Raw genomic sequence first — 20413 nt, forward strand, 5'->3', positions numbered from 1 at the left:
GCTCTTATTTTGAAGGGGAGGCAGGGGAAATGAGCTGTCATCTATCCTCCCCTGCTCAAGAGCCAGAGATGGCTCCCATTGCTTCCATCCACTTCCCACTTCCTCTGCATTGTCACGTCCATCATGACTGGTCACTACCCCTGCTGGCCAGACACTGCCTCTGGCCAGGCTTCCCCCAGCGAGCATCTGCCGGGACAATCACCTTGAATCATTCCTGGGAATAATGAAATCAATATCCCCACCGCACTGGAGAGGTGGAGGGAGTGCTGGTTATCCCCACTCTACAGATGAGAAGACTGAGGTGCAGCTTCACCCAGGAAATACAGGCAGAGCATGGAGCCCAGGGTCTTCTACCTCCAACGATCCCCTGGGCAGGGACCTTAGCGGTCAACCTCCTTGTTTACAGATGAGGAAACTGAGGCCAGGGAAGGTTGTGAGCTAGAAGCGACCTTAAGAGTTCAGCTAGTCCAACCCCTCATTTGACAAAGGGAGGAAGCTGAGGCCCTGCGTGGTTCAGTGACTTGCCCAGGGTGACACAACTAATGAATGCATCAGAGGTGGAATCTGAACCCAGCTCAAAGGCGCTATCCACGGTATGCGCGCGCTGCCCTTAGCTGCTGCATTTGAATCCAAGTTCTCTGACTCTCGTCTAATTTTTTTCCCCTGCTGCCCTTCACAATTAAACCTCACCCACGGACTAGGCAGCTTCTTGAAGACCGCTGGTGACAGGGAGCTCACTGTCAAGATAGCCCGCCCCCGCCCCTTCGGATAACTCTTAGGGTTGTGGCAGCTTCCAAGGCCCCGCGTGGCCCCTTTAAATCTCAGCGGGTCCTTTCACACGTGACTGAAGACGCTCAGGGACCAGCATGTGCGCGCAGCCGCAGCACAGTCCCAGCGTGCCTCGAGGTCACGTGGTGCAACGCCCCTCCCCCCTCCCCTGCTTCTGGGGGCGGGGCCTGGGGCGCTGCTCCTCCCCTGCCCGCGCCAGCCTCGCTTTCATTGACTGCGCGGCGGCCTCGCGAGCTGCGGCTCCTCCGGCTCGCTCTGTCTGGGACCTGGGAAGGGGAGGGCAGTGAGGAGGGCAGGACTCGGGCGGGTCACGTGGCCGAGGAGGGGCCTGCGTGAGCCACGCCCCCTCTGGGGGAGGGTCGCGCCCCACCCCATCCCACCTCTCCCTACGCTGGGGGAGGAGTGACAGCCTTCCCTCCCAGGTGCAGCCCAGGAGGGCAGCATGACCCCCCCAGCCTGGGGGGTTCCGCCCAGGGAAGCAGCATCCTTAGCAGTTGCCATGGCAACGAGGAGGAGGTGATGGAGAGGCTGGTCCCTTGAGGTGACAGATGACCTCTCCACCCCCTCATCTTGCCCCCTTCTCTGCCATGGCCCTGCACAAAGGTCCCCCAGGGCTGCTCCTGACCTTGACCTTGCACTCAGCCCTGACTCTGAGCCCCCTCCCCGGGGCATCCTTCTTCCTTCAATGGGACTACTGCATCCTGGGCGCTGGCCCCGCAGGCCTGCAGATGGCCTATTTCCTGGGGCAGGCTGGCAGGAACTACGTGGTGTTCGAGCGGGCAGGGGCACCGGGCAGCTTCTTCACCCGCTACCCCCGCCACCGAAAGCTCATCAGCATCAACAAGAGATATACAGGCAAGGTCAACAGCGAGTTCAATCTTCGCCATGACTGGAACTCCCTGCTGAGCCATGACCAGCGCCTGCTCTTCCGCCACTACTCCAAAGCCTACTTCCCCCACGCCGATGACATGGTGCGCTACCTGGGGGACTTTGCGGACAGGCTGAGTCTCCGGGTGCGCTACAACACGGCCATCGTCCACGTCACGCTCAGCAAGAACCCGCACGCCTGGAACGGGCACTTCTTCATCCTCACTGACCAGAGGGGCCACAGCTACCAGTGCAGGTAACTATGGCCAGGCCTTGGGCGGGCATGGAGCCTGGCGTCCTGTCCAGCCAAGTTCCCAGAGCATGACATCCTGAAGAAAGCCCGCCTCGTGCTACGGCCAGGCCGTGGACATGCCTAAGCGACCAAGGCACATCATTCCAAAGAAGGCCCAGCCTTCTGCTAGGCAGGAGAAGTGAGCCATTCCATGGCGTGCTTGAGACACACGCAAGGTGGGAAGATGCTCACACTGCTGTTGTTGGTGTTGAAATTCAGCCCAGAAGTGGTGTCATGAGAGTTCCTCCCGCAGATCAATAGAATTAGGGGTTCTGTGGCGGCTTGGTGGGAGCCCTGGGATAAGAAACCAGGCAATTGGGAGAACCGTGGGCGGGAGGAAAAGCAGAAAGTGGTCCAGACGTCGATTTGGCTTGTCTCTGCTAGGTCAGGTCAGTAGTAGAGTCGGGGAGCCTTCCAAATAAACGACACCCTCGTGAATGAGAGGGACCCCTGTGGTGACTGTCAATGGTCATGGAATGATGGGGCTTCCTAATAAGCCGGGCTGTCCAGAAATAAAATGGGCTGGCCCTGGAGTTCGTGGGCTCCCCTTTTCTTATAGGAGGTTCTCAAGCAAACGCAGGATGACCACTGGGCATGTTAGAGCAGAGATTCCTTTCAGGCATGGCTGGAGAGGTGCAGGAGAAAGCCCCGGCCTAATAAAATAGAATAGAATAGAATAGAATAGAAGCCCAGTGTGTGGATGTGACAAGTTCATGTTCTCCTTTGTGCGACCCCTGGACCAGGAACCCAAGAAGCCTGGAGTCTGGTCCTGGTTCTGCTGTTGATTTGCTTTGTAACCTTAGACCGGTCACTTAACCTGGCTGGGCCTCAACTTCCTCACCTACACGAAGGGTTAGGCTTGGTCGTCTCTAGGTTTTCCTCCAGATCTGAGGCTGGTTCTATATTTGCATATTTGTTGTCTCATTCATTGAAGACAGTTGTTGAGCTGTTTTTCAGTCATGTCTGACTCCCTGTGACCCCATTTGGGGTTTTCTTGGCAAAGATTCTGGAGCAGTTTGCCATTTCCTTCTCCAGCTCATTTGACAGATGAGGAAATTGAGGAAAACAGGGTGAAGTGACTTGCCCAGGGTCACACAGCTAGTAAGTGTCTGAGGGGGGATTTGAACTCAGGGGGACGAGTCTTCCTGACTCTAGGTCCCCTGCTCTGTGCACTATGGCGCCCCCTAGCTGCAGGCACCTCATGATTAGGGATTGTACTCGTATCCCCATCCCCTGAAGGAGTCCCCAGCATACAGTGGGCGTTTAAGAAAGATGAATCGGTGATTGACAGAAGCAGGCAAACCAGTAAACTGTGTAGGTGAGATGATTTGGTGTAGTATCCTCAGTACCCCGGGACTAACCAGGGCGTCCTTCACATTTCTCCCTGCAGTGTGCTCTTTGTGGCTACAGGTGTGTCTGTCCCCAACGAGATTGACTTCCCAGGGTCAGAGTATGTGGAGGGCTATGAGTCAGTGTCTGTCGACCCAGAGGACTTTGTGGGCCAAAGCGTACTGATCCTGGGCCGTGGGAACTCGGCCTTCGAGACAGCTGAAAACATCCTGGGCTACACCAACTTCATCCACATGGTGGGGCGCTCCCGGATCCGCCTGTCCTGGGCCACACACTATGTTGGAGACCTGAGGTAGGGGACCTGCTGGGGCTGGGGCTGGGGACAGCAAAGAAAGCCGAAAGACTGGGTGCGGGGGCTTCCTGAAGGACGCTAGCGCTCCCTCGCTCTCTCTCTCACCTCTCTTTGTCTTCTCTCTCCCTCTCTCTCCTCTCTCTCTGTGTCTCTCACTCCTTCTGTCTCTCTCTTTTCTTCCTCTTTCTCTCTATGTTTCTCTCTTCTCTCCCTTCTCTCTCTCTTTTCTCTCTCTCCCTCTTTTTCCCTCCCTCCCTTCCTTTCTTCCTCCCTCCTCTCTTTTCTCTCTTCTCTCTCTATCTCTCTCTCTCCTCTCTCTCTCTCTCTCTTCCCTTCCTGTCTCTTCCTCTCTCTTTCTGTGTCTCTCACTCCCTCTGTCTCTCTTTTCATCCTTTCTCTGTATGTTTCTCACTTCTCTCTTTTCTCTCTCTCTTTCCCTCTCTTTTCTCTCTCTCCTTTCTCTCCTTTCCTCTCTTTTCCTCTTCTCTCTCTCTCTTCCTCTCTCTCCCCCTTCTTTCTCTCCCTCTCTTTTTCCCTCCTTCCCTTCCTTTCTTCCTTCCTCCTCTTTTTTTCTCTCTTCCTCTCTCTCTTTTCTCTCTCCTCTCTCCCCTCTTTCTTTCTTTCTCCCTCTCCCTTCTCTCTCTGTTTCCTCTTTCTCTCTCTCTCCCTCCCTTTCTTTCTCTTTCTTCTCTCTCCTCTGTCTCTTCTCTCCCTTCTCTCTCTCTCCTCTTTCTTTCTCTTTCTCCCTCTCCCTCTCTCTTTTCTCTCTGTTTGTCTCTCTCTCTTTTCTCTCTCTCCTTTCTCTCTTTTTTCTCTCTCTCTCCTTTCTCTGCTCTCTTCTCTCTCTCTCTCTACCTCCCAAAGGATAGTTAGCTATGTGATGTCACGGGATGGGGGAAAGCTTTCAAAATGATTGCTCCTTACACACTGGTGTACTCTGGATTCTGTACTGTGGGCTATGGATGCACGCATGCGTCCAGACGGGAAATGGCCATTGTTTAAAAAGACTTGGAGATTTCAGCTTTCTTTATTCAGTCCTCTGATGTTTCCTCAGTGCCTGGATGTGGCCAGGGGTGCTTGAAAGCTATGCCTGTGGAGCACAGGCCTGGATAGGTTGTACTGCCGTGGAAAGACTTTGAGAATCAGCTCCATGATGGACCATGGCATGTCCACCACGAGAACTAGGCGAGATGAGGTTGGAGAGGCTCACCTGGCTTCAGGGTGGTGAATTTCATAGTTTGTTTGTTTTTTAATTTTTGCTAAGGCGATTGGGGTTAAGTGACTTGCCCAGGGTCACATAGCTAGTAAGTGTCTGAGGCTGAATTTGAACTCAGGTCTTCCTGACTCCAAGACCAGAGCTCTATTCACTGTGCCACCTAGCTGCCCCTGGTGAATTTCCTAGCCCCAGCTCTCAAAGATCTTCCACTGTGTCAGAGAGGAATTGCAGTCAGAGTTAGTGGAGAGGGTCCCCAACCCCAGTGAAATCACAGGCCATCAAAGTCTTGAAGGACCCAGGAGAAGGTGTAGACGGGCTGTTAGACCTCCATCGGGGACCCTGGGACAGGCTCACAATTAGAATTAGGGCAAGGTCTCGGTCTCTCCTCTCTGAGTAACCAAAGACTCATAGTTTCTCTGTCTGGATCCCAGAGCAGTCAACAATGGTCTCCTGGACACGTACCAGCTGAAGTCCTTGGATGGCCTGCTAGAAACCGACTTGAAGGACCTGGCCATCGTGAAGGACAGTAAGGGTAGACTTCGTATCACCCTGCCGGTCTTCATGGACAGAGCCAGCAAGAACGCCCCCGCTGAGGCCGTCTCCCTCCCCCAGGATGAGGTGGACAACTTTGCCATGCGGGTGCCCTACGACCGCGTGATCCGCTGTCTGGGCTTTACCTTCAACTTCTCGATCTTCAACGGGTGAGTCCAAGCCGGGGGCCCATTGGGGGTGGGTGGGATGGTTTTCCAGTGGGCTGATCCTCCGGGAGAAGAAGGCTGATCCTGGCACAAGTCACAGCCCCGGGTAGGAAGGCCCATGTCCAGCTGCCCACAGAGGTCATCTGTATCCTCTCAGAAGAGCTTCGGGTCAGAACATCCTGACAGCTCACCCCAAACCGAAGCCTTCCAGAGACACAGCTCTGAGGTTTCATCAGCCCTGAGTCTGTGATGCCGCTCTCCCTTTCACAGATGGGGTAGCTCGGGCCCAGAGAGGTCTAGAACTCGTTCCCCACTTGGGCTCCTGAAGCCAGGCTGCCCTCCCAGTTTGGGGGACGCTTGATCTCCCCACGCCCAAGTAATCTTCCATCCTTTCTTCTTCCAGCACTCTTGGATTGGCCCCAGGAAAAGGGCAGAAAAAAAAGTACCCACTGATCAAAGCCAGTTATGAGTCCAAAAGAACCCGCGGGCTCTTTGTTCTAGGCACCGCCAGCCATTCTGTGGACTACAGGAAGTCTGCTGGAGGTTTCATCCACGGATTCCGATACACAGGTGAGCCCTGGCAAATCGCCACTAACCCTAGGCCAAAGAGCTCGGGCGTCTGGAGCGGCCTCTCTCTCTGTGGAGGTTGCAGGGCTGGGGGTGGCTGGTGCTGGGCATAGCAAGCCCAGGCTCAGGCCTTTCTCTTCCCTCCCTGCCAGAAGGAGACAGAACAGAATTCTTCCCTGGCCTTTCCTGTACCTCCCTGGGGGGTGGTACCAGAGAACTTGTCCTCCCTCTGCCTTTCTAGCTAGAGATTCTATCTCCACGTAACATCCTGAGCTCAAGTCCGTGTGGCCCCTTTCTCTATTAGTAGAGATAACACGTTGGCCTGAGAGTCAGGAAGGACCTGGGTTCCGACCCTGCCTCTGACATTTAGACCTCCGTTTCTTCATCTGTAAAACGAGAGGGTTGAACAGAATGAATCTCCCTTCCAGCTCTAAATCAGTGAACCTACGAGTGCGGCATTCCTGTTCCTAATCTCTCTGCATGAGGTTAAGAAAGGTGTGTCACGGGTGGGAAGTGAGTCAGAGGAGCTGAGGAATGGGCACGTTCTGGATCTTTCCTTGCTCGGCGTCATGGCTGGCTGATTTCCCACTCTGATTACTGCCTGTTCTCAAGTGGAGAGTCTGAATGTCCAGGTTGTGCGGTATGCCTTGCTGTCCAGCTGATTCAGTTGTGTCCGACGCTCATGATACCGTTTGGGGTTTTCTTGGTAGAGATACTGGAGTGATTGGCCGTTTCCTTCTCCGGCTCATTTGACAGATGAGGAAACTGAGGCAAACAGGGTGAAGTGACTTGCCCAGGGTCACACAGCCAGGAAGAGTCTGAGGCCAGAATCTTGTCTGTCCACAGACAGCCCTTTGACATCTGCTTGTCGCCTTTGAGTGTTCTCCGGACTAACAAGCCCCAGTTTCTTCCACTGACGCTCACAAGGCCCGTCGCTCTCTTGTTGCCTTCCTCTGGGTCTTTGCCAAAACCGAGCACCGTGTTTCAGACGTGGTCTGCTCAGGGCAAAGGCCAGAGGGGCTCTGCCTCCTTGCTCCTGGAAGCTGCGGCCTTAGCACAGCCCAACATCACACTTGCTTTCTTCACTGCTGAGGCACACGCCTCACTCGTATTAAGAGGTGGGATTTCTAGTCATTCTTTCTTAGACAGAAGTATCTGACCTTATCAGAGACATTCACCTGGTCTAGGACAAGACCCCCATCTGAGGACCAGGGACTCCCAGCATCATCAGTGTGCCAGAAATGTCCCGTTTGCTCTGATGGCCAGACATCCCTGTCCCAAGGCGGTGACCAAAGTCCCTGACTATAAGCATAATACATGAAACTCACACATCAAGGGGAGAAGGAATAAGTCATCTGCACTGAATGGTGTCCTGTGAGCCCCTCCATCCCACTGCGATCTGTTACCCCAAACAGAAGGGGAGGACGGAGGGGCACTGACCCAACCTAAGGAGAAAGGCCTTGACCAGCTGGGAATCACAGGCTGCTGAGAGCTGGAAAGCATGTTAGAGATCAAGGCAGGTAGAAGTGGCACACCTGGATACCATCCAGGGCAGCTTCTCATTTTGCAGGTGAGGAAACTGAGGCCAAGAAAGTCACTTACACAGGGATGTAAATGGCCGAGCCAGGGTTTGAAGCCAGGCCCTCCAACCTCAGGTGGACATATCCCGCTCCCTCCCACCACGTCCGATGTTTCCCACTCACCAGTTCATAAACGTTTCACCTTCTTAAAAATCTACAAACTTGAAAAAAATGTCTCCTCTTCCTGCTTCCTCTCCCTGGTTCCTGCCACCCCTTCATTCACCACTAGCTAATGGATATCCCACCAAGCTGCCATTTGTTGGGGTTTGGAGCCCCCTCATTTTGTAAGTGAAAACTGCAAGGCCTAGGGAAAGGGAGTAATGTAGACAGTTATCAAATTATTAAAAAAAAAAAACAGAGAGGATCCAGCCCTCTGTGCCTCTTCCACAGGCTGAAAAATACCCATCCTGGTTTAAGGGAATTGTAATTGTCACATTGGAAAACTGTCTATTCCGTGGCGCCTTATTGCATTGTTGTTCTTTTAAACTATTTTAAATACCTCCTGGAAGTCATACTCAAAAACCCACCTCAATGGAAGACTGAGCAAGGGCACCCCAGCCAGGGAAGGGGAAATTTAAGGCTCTCAGTAGCCGCAGCGGCCGACACAACCCTCCTTCCCGGACTGTGCTATGGATCTCTCATTCAGCTGTTGAACGCATGCTTTATTGCACAATGGGGTTCTCCGTGGGCCAATTAATTTTGCCATGAAAACCATAAGGGCTTTACATCCTGACATCTCTGTATTTAAATCCAGAGCCCTTCGTTGCCTTAATGCCAACTTTTACATTTTATTATTCCTCCAATTTGGCGAGGAAGGTTCATCATTTTCTCTATTGATTTCCAGACCATATATTTTACATCTGAATGTGTGTTGTCAGGAAAATAGTCTAGAGAGGGTTTTTTAGCATCCCTCCCAACTCCACATAGCCTCCCAGCCCCACCCCCCTCATGCATATACTACCTAATTTCCCTAGTAGGTTTTGGGAAAAGATAACCTTCTGTAAAACCATGTTAGATGGGTGTGTGGTAACAGGGAAAGTGTTTTAAATGAATGATGAGCCAGAAGGCATTATAGTGGGATTTCATGGCTCTCCAGCTCCATGGGAATGTATGCAGGATGTAATTGTGAAATACGTTGGTTTGGGGCACCTGGATATAGGAAATGCTTGTGTGTATGGAAATGGTGCAATAATTGTCTATCCATCCTTATAGGCTTTGTGCTAAAGAAGACTTTCTGGAGGCTTGCATTATTTTCAAGAAGTATACAAATTGGGGGCAGCTAGGTGGCGCAGTGGATAGAGCACAAGCCCTGAAGTTGGGAGGACCTGAGGTCAAATCCGGCCTCAGACCAAACACTTGACCCTTATTAGCTGTGTGACCCTGGGCAAGTCAGTTAACCCCAATTGCCTTAAAAAAAAAAAAAGGAAAGGAAAAGAAGTATACAAATTAATGTCTGCTTCCCTTACTTCTCTGTTTCTTTGATTCTGCCCTTTTCCTTTCCCTATCACCTCCTGAGGCGGCCCATTCCACTTGGGACAACTGTTCCTAACACCAAGCCTTACCCCCTTACTCCTGGTCTGTGCCCTGAGGCCTAGCAGAGCAAGGCTAATCCCTCTCACCTGGTAGCCTCTCTGACACCTTCTCTTCATAAGGATAATCCCACCCTCAGTTTCTCCATCTTCAAGTGGCATTATTTTGAGGCCATTCTGGTCACCCTCTCTGGATGCTCTCCAATTTGTCAATGACATTCCTAAAATGAGGTGCCCAATACTGCTTTAAAAGAGAGATAACTTCTTAAGGAGATGGGGTCTGTGAACACTGTTTAGATTTCTAATCCTCAGTTTAAGGGGTAACAATGATAGGTTCTTGAACAGGAATGGAGTATATCTAATGAGGACTTGTGAAAGCAAATTTGCCTGGAGATGTGTGGATCTGATCAAAAGGAAATTGGACCAAAAAAAGAGGAGGAAGAAAACTGCCTTTATGTGGCCAGTCACCAAGCCAGATAACACAGAGTGGCAGATATAACAGAACAAGAAGACTGTCACTGGAGATACTAGTAATTCACTGGTAGCAATATCCAGGAAGGAGAAAGACCAAAAAAAAAAAATCATGACTTCGTACGTCAGTATTCACAGGAGCAAAATTATGGGTAATGAAAAAGATAAGCCAGCAGCCTTAATGAATGGAGGGAAATTTGAGTTTATCCCTGAGAATTGGGGAGATGTGACTCAAGACAGCCATGTGGTTTTAGAAACAGAAAATGTATTCAGAAGGAACAGATGAGGTGAAAGGAATGGATGGGTAGAGTTACATTATACACCATATTAAGAACAAAGAGATCTCTGTCCCAGACAGGGAGAGTGTGAATGAAGAGCTCCTAAGTAAAGGCCAGTGCAGGAAGAAGGAACAGAAGGAATGGGATGGTGGGAGGATAGTACAGACTGCCCAACCAGAACGAGGACATGGATGATGAGTTTGAGGAGCTGGTCCCAAACCTGGCTCCAGGGCAGAATATTCAAGTGACAGGAAATGGAAATGCTCCATACGCTGCTGGAGTGTTCTCTCTCAGACCTGGAGGGCAGAAGGTGGATTCTTGAATTCACCTTAATGATGACTTAAAGAACCACTATGTTGGAAGTGATTCTGACCAGTAAGAAAGAATTGCTTGCCAAGACAGAAATGAAGGGAACCTTGAAAGGACACGGCTACTCCACCTTATAACGTGTCATGGATAAAGAGGAGAATAAAATTCTGATGGCACAAAGACTACTCAGGGGAGACAGGCAGGAAAAGGAGCACCACGTCTGAAAGAGGTTGGGGGCTCACGAAGCAACTGCAGGTTTGAGAAGACCTGAGCAGAAGACGGAAGCAAGACCCAGTCACCAGACAGTAGCACGAGGCTAGAACAGCAGCATCACAAGAACTGAAGTTCAGCACCAGCTGAGGCTAGCACTAATTGCTAAAGAAAGCAAGGAGCTGGTGTTGAATGGAGAGGATGATAAGAGGCCGACAGTGAATGCAGAATGCAGGCTTTTTAAAAAGTGTGTTGAGCTGGGATAGATAGGATGATGATAAGAGATGATGGGGAGGGGTGTGGCGATCAAGACTCAAATTTGATTTTACTTCTATCTTCTCTACCAAGAACTATCTTTAGACTGGGGAAGAATAAACCAGAAATGGTCAACAGGAAATTGAAACCAAAAATAAATGAGGAGCTGACAATCGGGCACCTCCCCACCCTTCGCAGATTCAGTTGTCAGGCCCAGACAAAGTCTATCCAGGATAACAAAAGAACTAACAGATGCGCTTGTTGAGTCATTTTCGGTATTCATTGGGAAATCATGGTGAAAGGGGGAGGTGCCATATGGCTAGAGATGGATAGATATGGTCTTGATTTTCAAAAAAGAAAAAAGGTAGAGTCATCAGAGTATAAACAAGTGATCTGGTCTCCAGTTCCTGGCAGAATTCGAGAATGTGCCATTAAAGGAATGATTTGTGAATGTTTCAGAAAGGAGTCTGTGGTCAGTAAGGACCACCCGGGTCCATCAAGACTAGGTCATGCTCGATAATCTCATTGCCTCTTTATCATGTTTCATAGACTGGTAAAAGAAGAGAACTTCACATGAGATTTCGTCTTCCTGGCAAGGTCTCACGATATTCTTGTGGACAAGACAGAGAAATGCAAGCGAGATGGTTGCACACTTAGGCAGGCTCAGAAGCGGTTGGCTGACTGGCCCCAAAGAGTAGTAGTTAATGGATCGTGCCATCTTGGGTCGAGTTCTACAGCGGAGAGCCGCGGGCACTCCAGTAGCCTTGGCCTTACACTGGGCAGCTTTCTCAGCAGTGTCTTGAGTACAGATGCAGATGGCTGGGCTGTTATTTTCTTTCTCTCCTCACCAGCACCTTAGCTTAGGGCCCTATCACTTGATGTTTGTTCATGTGACTGAGATGCCTCCAGAAGCTGTAAGGTCCCTGTAGCCCGAGATGTTGACGTGGAGGCTGGATGACAGCTGACTGGGGGATGCTCCTGCTGTTTGGATTCCTACCGATGCTGAGATCATGGCTTATTGAGGATCTGCTCTGACTGAGCCCTTTCTGTGCTCTGGAGGAGCCTTAAGAAATAGGAGTTTAAGTGGACAGAGCCTCGGCCCTGAAGTCAGGACGACCTGAGTTCAAATCCTACCTCAGACTAAACACTTGACACTTACTAGCTGTGTGACCCTGGGCAAGTCACTTAACCCCAATTGCCTGGAAAAAAAAAAGAAAAAAGAAATAGGAGTTTACACTTTAACTGGAAAGAAGATAATTAACAACAGCATACGGCGATGTATGAGAAGTGCCCAGAGCCGAGCACCATCGACATCCGGGAGACTGTCCTGGCCACGTGTGAGCAGAAGAGGAGGTGGGCTCGTCATGGAAGAAGGGCCAAGGGGAGCAGAAGAAGGGGCCCTCCGCATACTGGGCAGACCTAGAGTACGGGGAAGGAGTCACGGGCTGAGGACCCCTGCAGGGGCCGTCATCTGGAGAACCCGACAGCGTCCTCATCCAGGAAGCGCAGACGAGGGAGGTGGAGGGGTTTCTTTGAGAGAAAGAACAAGAATGAAGGGACCAGGCTTCTCATGGGGGAGAGGGTTTTTGAGCAGCACCTTTGAAATGAGTAGGTGTCTTATGACAGGATTGAGGGAAAGGGTATTTCAGGTGAGAAGCGCATGAGCAAAATGAACAAAGGTGTAGAGATAAACGTTCACATGGCATGTTTGAGGCACACAGTGACTATGGACTAGGCTGTTTCTTTTTTTCTTTTTTTTCTTTGGCTAGGCACTGGGGTTAAGTGACTTGCCCAGGGTCACACAGCTAGTAAGTGTTATATGTCTGAGGCCGGATTTGAATTCAGGACCTCCTGAATCCAGGGCCGGTGTTCTATCCACTGCACCACCTACCTGCCCCCAACTAGGCTGTTTCAAGCAAAGGTGTCCCACGGGGGACTAGTGGGAGACAAAGTTGGCAAAGTTGATTAAGATCAGATTGTTAGGAGCCTTGAATGCCGGAGTGAGAACATTTGAACTTTATCTTGTAGGAAATAGGAAGGTGATTGAGTCCAGAGATGACTGAAGAAAGCTTGCTTTCTTTTAAGGAAGATTAATCTGGTTGCAGTGTTGGGCAAGCGGTGAGAAAGGCAGGAGGCAGAGAGGCCAGTTAGGCGGCTCCTGCAGTCACACATACAGACACCAAGTGCTGAGGCCCTAAGCTAAGGTGCTGGTGAGAAGAGAAAAGAAAACAAGATGCAAAAAAAACAAAAACAAAAAAAACAAAAAAACCCTACTAAGGCAAAATCAACAGGGCTTGATGACTGATCAGATATGTGGTAGCAGACAAAAATACAGTCCTAGCGAAGAAACAATGAGACCAGCTGTGTATGCAGCAATGATCCAATGCCTCCCACACTGCCTGGGTAAGCAAACAAAACAGCTTTTTCATATAAATGTCAAAAAACTTCCCTCCCCCCACCTCAGCTTTCCCACAAGAAAGTGATTTATAAACTGCAGAATGCTACCTCGATGTGAAGCCCCGATTATCCCCGTCTCTGCCCCCAGCAAGTGCATAGACATAACAATAAATCAGCGTGTTTTCATGGTTTTGCCTGGCATAAACTGTTCTCTGAAGGCAGATAGGAGAGCGACTCCCAAGTCTGGAGAGAGAGAGAGAGAGAGAGAGAATGAGTGTGTGTGTGTGTGTGTGTGTGTGTGTGTGTGTGTGTGTGTTTTAATGTAATCTAATCAATTTAATTCAACAGCTGTTTATTGGATGGCTACTACATGTCCAACCACATGTCGAGTGAGACGCAAAATGGAGAAGGCAACAGCATACATAGCAGAAAGCACACTGAACCTAGAGTCAGGAAGACCTGAGTTCAAATCCTTCCCTTAGACCCTCACTAGCTGTTCAACTGTGGGCAAATCCCTTCTCTTCTCTGGACCTCAATTTCCCTGTTTGTAAATGAAGAGGTTGGTCTCCGGGGTCTCTAAGTTGCCTTTCATGTCTAAAATGTGTGATCCCGTGATCCTTTGCCCAAGTTGCTTCTTAATCTAGTAGGGGTGATGATGAAACGCGTAGTGAAGAAACAAATGCTAACATCTGTGCTCCAGATACAAGGGGCTATAACGGGTGAGAGGTGGGAGCCTCTGAGCTTTCCATGGCAGTCTGGCCCAGCCGTGGGAGAAAGTGACTTGAAACCAGAGAAGCTGAATTCAAATTCCCCCCCATGCAACCGTGAAAGAGGTGCATACACCTCTCTGTGCCTCTCTGAAATGAGGAGTGGTCCTGGATGATCTCTGAGGCCACCCCATTGTCTACAAGGCTTCCCAGCGCAGGCGAGACTCGAGCTGGGTCTTAAAGGACTGGCGGCCGTGAAGAGCAGCGACGGTATATTGGGAGGACTGAGCGACCAAAGGTCCAGGGGCACAAATGAGCACAACCCGACTCTGGGGAAAGTTCCAGCAAGTGGTGGGAGATGCTTTTGGACAGACCCTGGGCAAACAGATGGAGACTGAATGAACACGATTCCGCGGGGGGCAGGGAAGCACAGCTGCTTGATGTGTGAATGCAGGAGACCCAGCGTGTAAGGGACGGACGTGTGAAGGAGGAATAGAGGCAGATACGGGAGGCAGGGAGGCAGGGACAGTCACCGCATGAGGCCTGAGCGGGGGAGTGGCCGTATTAGGAAGGAAGAAGGGAGAATCTTTTTTCCTTTTTTCTTTCTTTTTGGAAAATTTTTCATTACAAGTGGTGACTTCTGGTGAAGGAAGGAGAAAGGGATACAAGGGGAAGCCCAAGCTATAGAGAAACAAAAGATAGCGATAAAATTATATTTAAATGAAATGGGAAAAAAATCCGCCTGATATTTTAAAGGAAAAATTGACAGAACTTAGTGACAGATTGGACATAGATGGTAGAGGAAAGATGTCAAAGCTGATGCCTGGAAGAAGAGTGGTAGCATTGAGGGAAAGGGAGAATGGGGAAGGGGGAGCTTAGTGAGTGTGGGAGAAATATGGTGAGCTTGGCTTGGGATGCGCCGGCTCTTTGATAAGACTGTGCTTGGGAGGCCTTCCGCCAGCTCTCTCTCCACCTGCCCAGCGCACCCTGGCTTGTAGGACCAGGTAAGACGCGTGATGGATGCTCAGTAAAAGCTGCTGATGCCTTCATAGGTCTCCTGCTTGAGAAAATCAAATAGCGTGTTTTCATTTACCCTAGGGGTGTGTACTTTTACATGTCGTCTGCAGTCTTGACGTTTTCTCCATCTCTTTATGTCTAAACAGTCAGCAAAACAAACCAAACCCTGACTTGTGACATTTGCTGATTTCCAAGGAGTAAATACTCCCACTGAATGTTTAACCATCGACTCTCTGAAGCCTGTTCTAGCTGGTTCCCGCCCACTCCTGATTTACAGGGCTCCCTTCTGTCTCCAATTCAGCCCGAGCAGTTCACCGATTATTAGAGCATCGCCATCACGGCAACCCCTGGCCTTCCCCCGTGTACCCCATCACACAGCTCACCAACACCATCATCCGTCGAGTGAATGAGGCCTCGGGCTTATACCAGATGTTCAGCGTGCTGGCGGATGTAGTCCTTCTGAAGGAGTAAGTCATCAGTGCCTAGCCTTCCCCAAACCCGCGGTAGCTCACATCCATTTCTCTCACTGTCCTGGTGTTTAAAAACCTCCTTCATTCTGTAACAGCAGTGTTTAGGAAGGTAGAGTACTTTCCATGAGACAACCCAATCCCCGGTCCTGTCGCAGTGCAGCCCAGAGAGGGCTGGCTTCCTGCTCAGTCTGGTACTATCCATTGAGCCTCAGAGGGGACAAAGCTGGAGATCGCTCCACTAGGCGTCCAGACACTTTATCTTTAAGACCTTCCTGCTCCATCTCGTTCTGCACCACCATGCCCTCATTCCCCGGGTACCCTCTTTTGTGGACGAGTCCATGTTTGAACTCAGCTCTTAATTCTATCACATGGCTTGTGCATAAATACAATAAGGTTGTAGCCTTCTGGTCACCAGTCCCTACCCCCCAGTTTTCCATCAATTTAATAGCGCTGGTTATGCAATTTTATATTTTGGTGGTGGTTTTTTCCGACTCTGTCCCCCATGTCACTTGGGGTCTGGCTTCAATCATGACACAAAACATAAGGTTCAGGCCCTCTGGACACCCCACTGCCCTGGCAGAGACAGGTCTCCCCCCCTTGCATTTCCCTAGGAAGGCCACAGGCTTCGAGTACCTGGAGGAATACCCCATCAAGATGCTGGCCGAGCTGGAGACCCTCACTGGGCGGGAAGCTCAGCACGGGCTCTTTGTTGTCACGATGGAATACGGCAAGAACTTCTCTGGACCAGACAAGGACGTCTTCTATTACGACCGGGCTGTGGGGGACGTGGAAGATGCCTGGCAGTCCAACTTCCTTCACCCGGTCATCTACTACTATCACTGCCTCCCCACCGGTGAGTCGGGCCCTTCCCCATTCCCATCCCAGGCAGTAGTAATCTAAGACCTCATGCCTAATCTGGTGGGACACAGTGGGGAGGGTGCTCCTGGGAGGACGGCATGTCACCTGCAGAGTGGATCCTCAGAGGAGGCCTCTGAAGAGAACCCCACCTCCCCAGAGAAGGAGAGAACAGCTGAGTCAAAGGTGACGTGATTAGGTAAAATGGTGGCTCAGAGAGCGTTGGATTGGAGACAGGCACGAGGGGGTATGACGGTCCCCTAAGGGGAGGCCAGGATATCTGAACCCTTTACAGAGCCACCACCGTCCAGACACCCAGAGAGACAGGGCCATTAGGGAACTAGACCAAGGCACCAACAGAATGTTATTTCTTAATAATTGCTAAAAGAAGAGGAGGCCTGCGTGGGCATACTCCCATATGCACGTGTTGCCCCGCGCTGGACACGGCCCAGCAGAGGTCGTATGCACACATCGTTTCACTGGATTCCCTGCCCCAAACAGCCCTATGGAGCAGGTGCTGTTATCACTCTCATTTTACAGATGAGCAAACTGAGGTCTAGAGGAGGTGATGTGACTTGCCCAGAGTCACACAGTTAGGAAACATCTGAGTATCGGGTCTTCCTGACTCCAAGCCCACCTCTCTGTGTACTTTATGGGGCTGCCTCAGTGGTTGAGTGTTAGACCAGGGGATCCCCAAGATCCCCACAACTCTGAGGTTCTGGGATTGCAAAAGCAGACGCTGCCCACGATGGTGTGAGACACAGCCGCATCTCAGGTCACCTGTGTCCTGTGTCCATCAGGAGAGCACTGAACCGGTGATACTGGCCTATCAACACAGCTGGCCAGCCGCTGAAATTGCAGCAGGCAGGAATTGAGGGGCCCTGGTCAGGCCGTCTGTGCTGCCTGGGAGAGGAGGCCTGCCAGCCCTCAGCTCCCCTCCCAGGCTGCAGTGGGCAGCTCTTGGTCTCGCCTCTAACAGGCTCTGTTTCTCCCCCCCAGAGAAGGAGATGGCGTCCCGGGCCCCAGGCTGGCCCCTGCCTCGGCCAGTCGCCATCCACCACATCGTGGAGGATTTCCTCACAGACTGGACCGCGCCCATGGCCCACATCCTCCCTCTGAGGCGTTTCTTGGAAAACTGTCTGAATAGCGACCTTCGAAGCTTCTACGCAGGTAACTGCGGGCACGCGTGGGGCCTCTGTGGCAGCTCAGGGACTGCTCAGACGCGCAGTCTGGCGTCTTTGCTGCTGGTTTCTCCTCCCCACTTCCTCACCTTCCTTCCTGCCTGCCTGCTCCAATGCCTTTCCACACCACAAGGCCTCAGGACTGCACATCACCCTCTGTGGTAGCTGCCACCTGAGCTCAGACTGAGATGCGGGCCCCCACCCACTGCTCCACGCCCGGCTTGGGAAAGCCAAAGGGTCCCTTCACACTTACCAAGCTCTTCCATTGTGTGTGCGGTGCTATGCAAAACACACAACCCAGGCCCCATGTTTTAGGAGCTGAGCTGTTTTTATAGTGAATTTTAGCTCATGGGATTTTTTCCCCCCAGCCTTTTTATTCTTTAAACCCAAGTGGCTGAGAGGCCTGGGATCTAATAGGGTGACCCTAAATTTCACCTTCCTACACAGTGAAATACCAATACTTACGTATACAGTCAAGGTGACTCGCTTTCCTTACCTGTTCATAAGGCAGTTCATAAGACATTAACCCATGGGAGTCCTTTCTCGCTGTTATTTTTGGACAGAGTCCTGTTTCCTGTTCGCTCTAACACGCCAGAAGCTGCCCCCCTTCTGCCAGCATGGGTACATGAACATGCAAGGGCTCGTGGCAAATGAGAGACTGAGGCGCCACGGGATCGAAAGTGGTCTCATGGAGGACTACAGCGCTGTTGGTGAACAGCCACTTGACCAGAAGCCGGGAGACCCCGGGATTCCAGTTCACCCATCCCAGCATGCCACCAGCATTAAGGAAGATCTCTGACCTATAAGAGACTCGGGCAGGGACCTTTACCCAAGTCCTTCCGAGCCTGGGGGAACCAGCCCCTTCCACAGGCTTCCAGCTGCCAAAGACTCGCTCAGACCATTGTGAGCGATAGGACCAAAGCAGTGTGGAGGAGGAGGAAAGGTGGAACACGGGGGCACGATGCCCCCTCTGTCCAGATCCAGGACCTGGCACATCCCTGTTTGGGGCAGCGTGCCCGAGCACCGGGTCCTCCTCAGGCTTGGAGCCATCGTCCCACCTCGTGCCTGTCTCCAATCCAACGCTCTCTGAGCCACCATTTTACCTAATCACGTCACCTTTGACTCAGCTGTTCTCTGCTTCTCTGGGGAGGTGGGGTTCTCTTCAGAGGCCTCCTCTGAGGATCCACTCTGCAGGTGACATGCCGTCTTCCCAGGAGCACCCTCCCCACTGTGTCCCACCAGATTGGGCGTGAGGTCTCAGAGCTCAGGGACCAGCGGAGGCCGGTTCCCCCCAAGTGCCATCTCTGCCCCTGGCCCTGCATCCAGTCCGGTGTTTGTCCCAATTTGTGCCCAGTATGAAATGCCTTTCCAGTAGCCCCTGCCTGAACCTCCCTGAAGCACTTCTCATTTTCCTCCTGTGATCCCAGCTCTGCCCTCTTGGCACCGTGCCTGGTACCTCCCCGGCGCACCCACTCATATAAGGATAGACTGATCATGTTGTCTCCTCTAGCACAATGCTATGTAATTAGCTCCTTAATCCCATCTCCGCAATTTTTTGCACAGGGCCTAGCACAGCTCTGCCTCGTCAGCCCAGAGTGTTTTCTGACAGGGAGGTGGAAAACTTGGCTTCTTTTCTCGCTGAAGTCGAGAGGTTTCTCTTCCCTCTCCGTCCTCCGTTCTGCTCCCTGTTGTTTTCGCCACACTTCCTCAGCAAGTCTGTGCATGGGTTCCCTCCCCTTCTTCTCCAGGCACCCTGGATCCCATTTCCATATTGCTTTGCAGTCCACAGAGCCTGGGCATATGGGGATCAGCATCCCCGTTTCACAGATAGGGAACCTGAAGCCCCAGGGGTCAAGTGACTTGCCCAGATTCACATAGGGGTTTGGTCCCAGAACCAGGATTTGCACCCAGGTCTTCTGACTTACAATCCTCCGGTTCCTCTTTTGTACCAAGTCACTTAAACCCTTATGTAAATAAAGGAAAAAAACCTTTTTTATTTTGTCTGGATCACAAGTGAACAAATAGAAAGCATTTGTGAATTAGGGAGTGCTCCAAGTGGAGTATGGAGGTGACTTTCTAGAGGCTGGCTGGTGGAGGAGAGAGCAGTTCTCTTGGCCATGGCAACATGTGAACAGAGTAATTTTTTTCCTCCCTCGAGATTAGACAGACACACTCAATTTTCTCCCTGCTTCTTCATCATACATCAGCACAGAGCAGCTCTTTCCTTAGGTCCAAATGCCAACCAAGACAGGCCCTCCTTGAGTTCCGTGTCCTGGGGCTCCCACCCACACTCTCTGCGCTGTTGTCCAGACGCAGGATTCTTTAACACCCTGCAGGCAGAGGCCCATCTGCGTTGGGTTGGACACAGCAAAAGCTCCCATCAGTCAAGGAGGAGTCATCAGCAGCAAAAATTAGAAACGACCCTAAGACCACGAATGGATTAACTTGTGTCCATCTGCTTTTCGGGCTACTCACTAGCATGGATGGCTCCCTATTGCCAGGGAACAAAATTGATGCTGATCCACGAGAATTCTAAGTTAAAGCAAGATACGTGTTTGGTGACCACATGGCTTCTCCTGGTTCGTCTGTAAATAGATAAGGCTGAGCTTAATCCTCAATCCTATTATACCCGTAGTTCCTACCCGGCTGAGCAGGCATATAAACTTTCAGAAAGGCGGTTTTAAATCAGCTTTGTTAATAAGAATCCAAGCTACTGTCATCACCACTGATTTACTGTTGTCTAAGTATGACATCTGCTGTTTTTCTTCATCTGCTAATTCAATCAGCATTCCCACCAGATTGATTCACTGTTAATAAAACCATGATTCCATTGTCTGCAGTGATTAGCTGTCTTTTTTTTAACATTCTGCGTTATTACAAATTTTAAAATTTCACACATACAACTGCCTTCATCACCACCACATTTACTCTGTCTACTCTTGATTTTTATCATTCTTACCTACCTGTTTCTCCATAATTTTTCCAAAATAAATGCAATTAACTTGAAGATTGTGTCATTATGTACGGCCAATGTCTCTATGACCCTCAGCCATCTATGTCCTTGCTTTTTTGTTACAAATTTT

General features: G+C 50.9%; 1 protein-coding gene across 1 annotated transcript; it reads left to right on the forward strand.

The window, feature by feature from the left end:
• Nucleotides 1–1121: 1121 nt before the first annotated feature.
• FOXRED2 (FAD dependent oxidoreductase domain containing 2) lies at nucleotides 1122–20169 on the forward strand. The gene is made up of 8 exons (XM_027873424.1): nucleotides 1122–1912; nucleotides 3339–3590; nucleotides 5238–5507; nucleotides 5908–6074; nucleotides 15126–15291; nucleotides 15906–16147; nucleotides 17149–17319; nucleotides 17894–20169. Exons 1-8 carry the CDS (start codon nucleotides 1338–1340, stop codon nucleotides 18127–18129), a joined length of 2079 nt encoding a protein of 692 aa, XP_027729225.1. The 5' UTR covers nucleotides 1122–1337; the 3' UTR covers nucleotides 18130–20169.
• The last annotated feature ends 244 nt before the right edge of the window (nucleotides 20170–20413 follow it).

Source organism: Vombatus ursinus, unplaced genomic scaffold, assembly GCF_900497805.2.
Source record: "Vombatus ursinus unplaced genomic scaffold, bare-nosed wombat genome assembly UNPS02003292.1, whole genome shotgun sequence".
NCBI classification, from domain to species: Eukaryota; Metazoa; Chordata; class Mammalia; order Diprotodontia; family Vombatidae; genus Vombatus; species Vombatus ursinus.

Excerpts from the sequence above, each read along its gene's own strand:
- FOXRED2 (XM_027873424.1), top strand. The coding sequence starts at position 1,338 with ATGACCTCTCCACCCCCTCATCTTGCCCCCTTCTCTGCCATGGCCCTG. Across the intron at positions 1,913-3,338 it reads GGCCACAGCTACCAGTGCAG|TGTGCTCTTTGTGGCTACAG; the intron begins GTAACTATGGCC and ends TTCTCCCTGCAG. Across the intron at positions 6,075-15,125 it reads CCACGGATTCCGATACACAG|CCCGAGCAGTTCACCGATTA; the intron begins GTGAGCCCTGGC and ends TCTCCAATTCAG.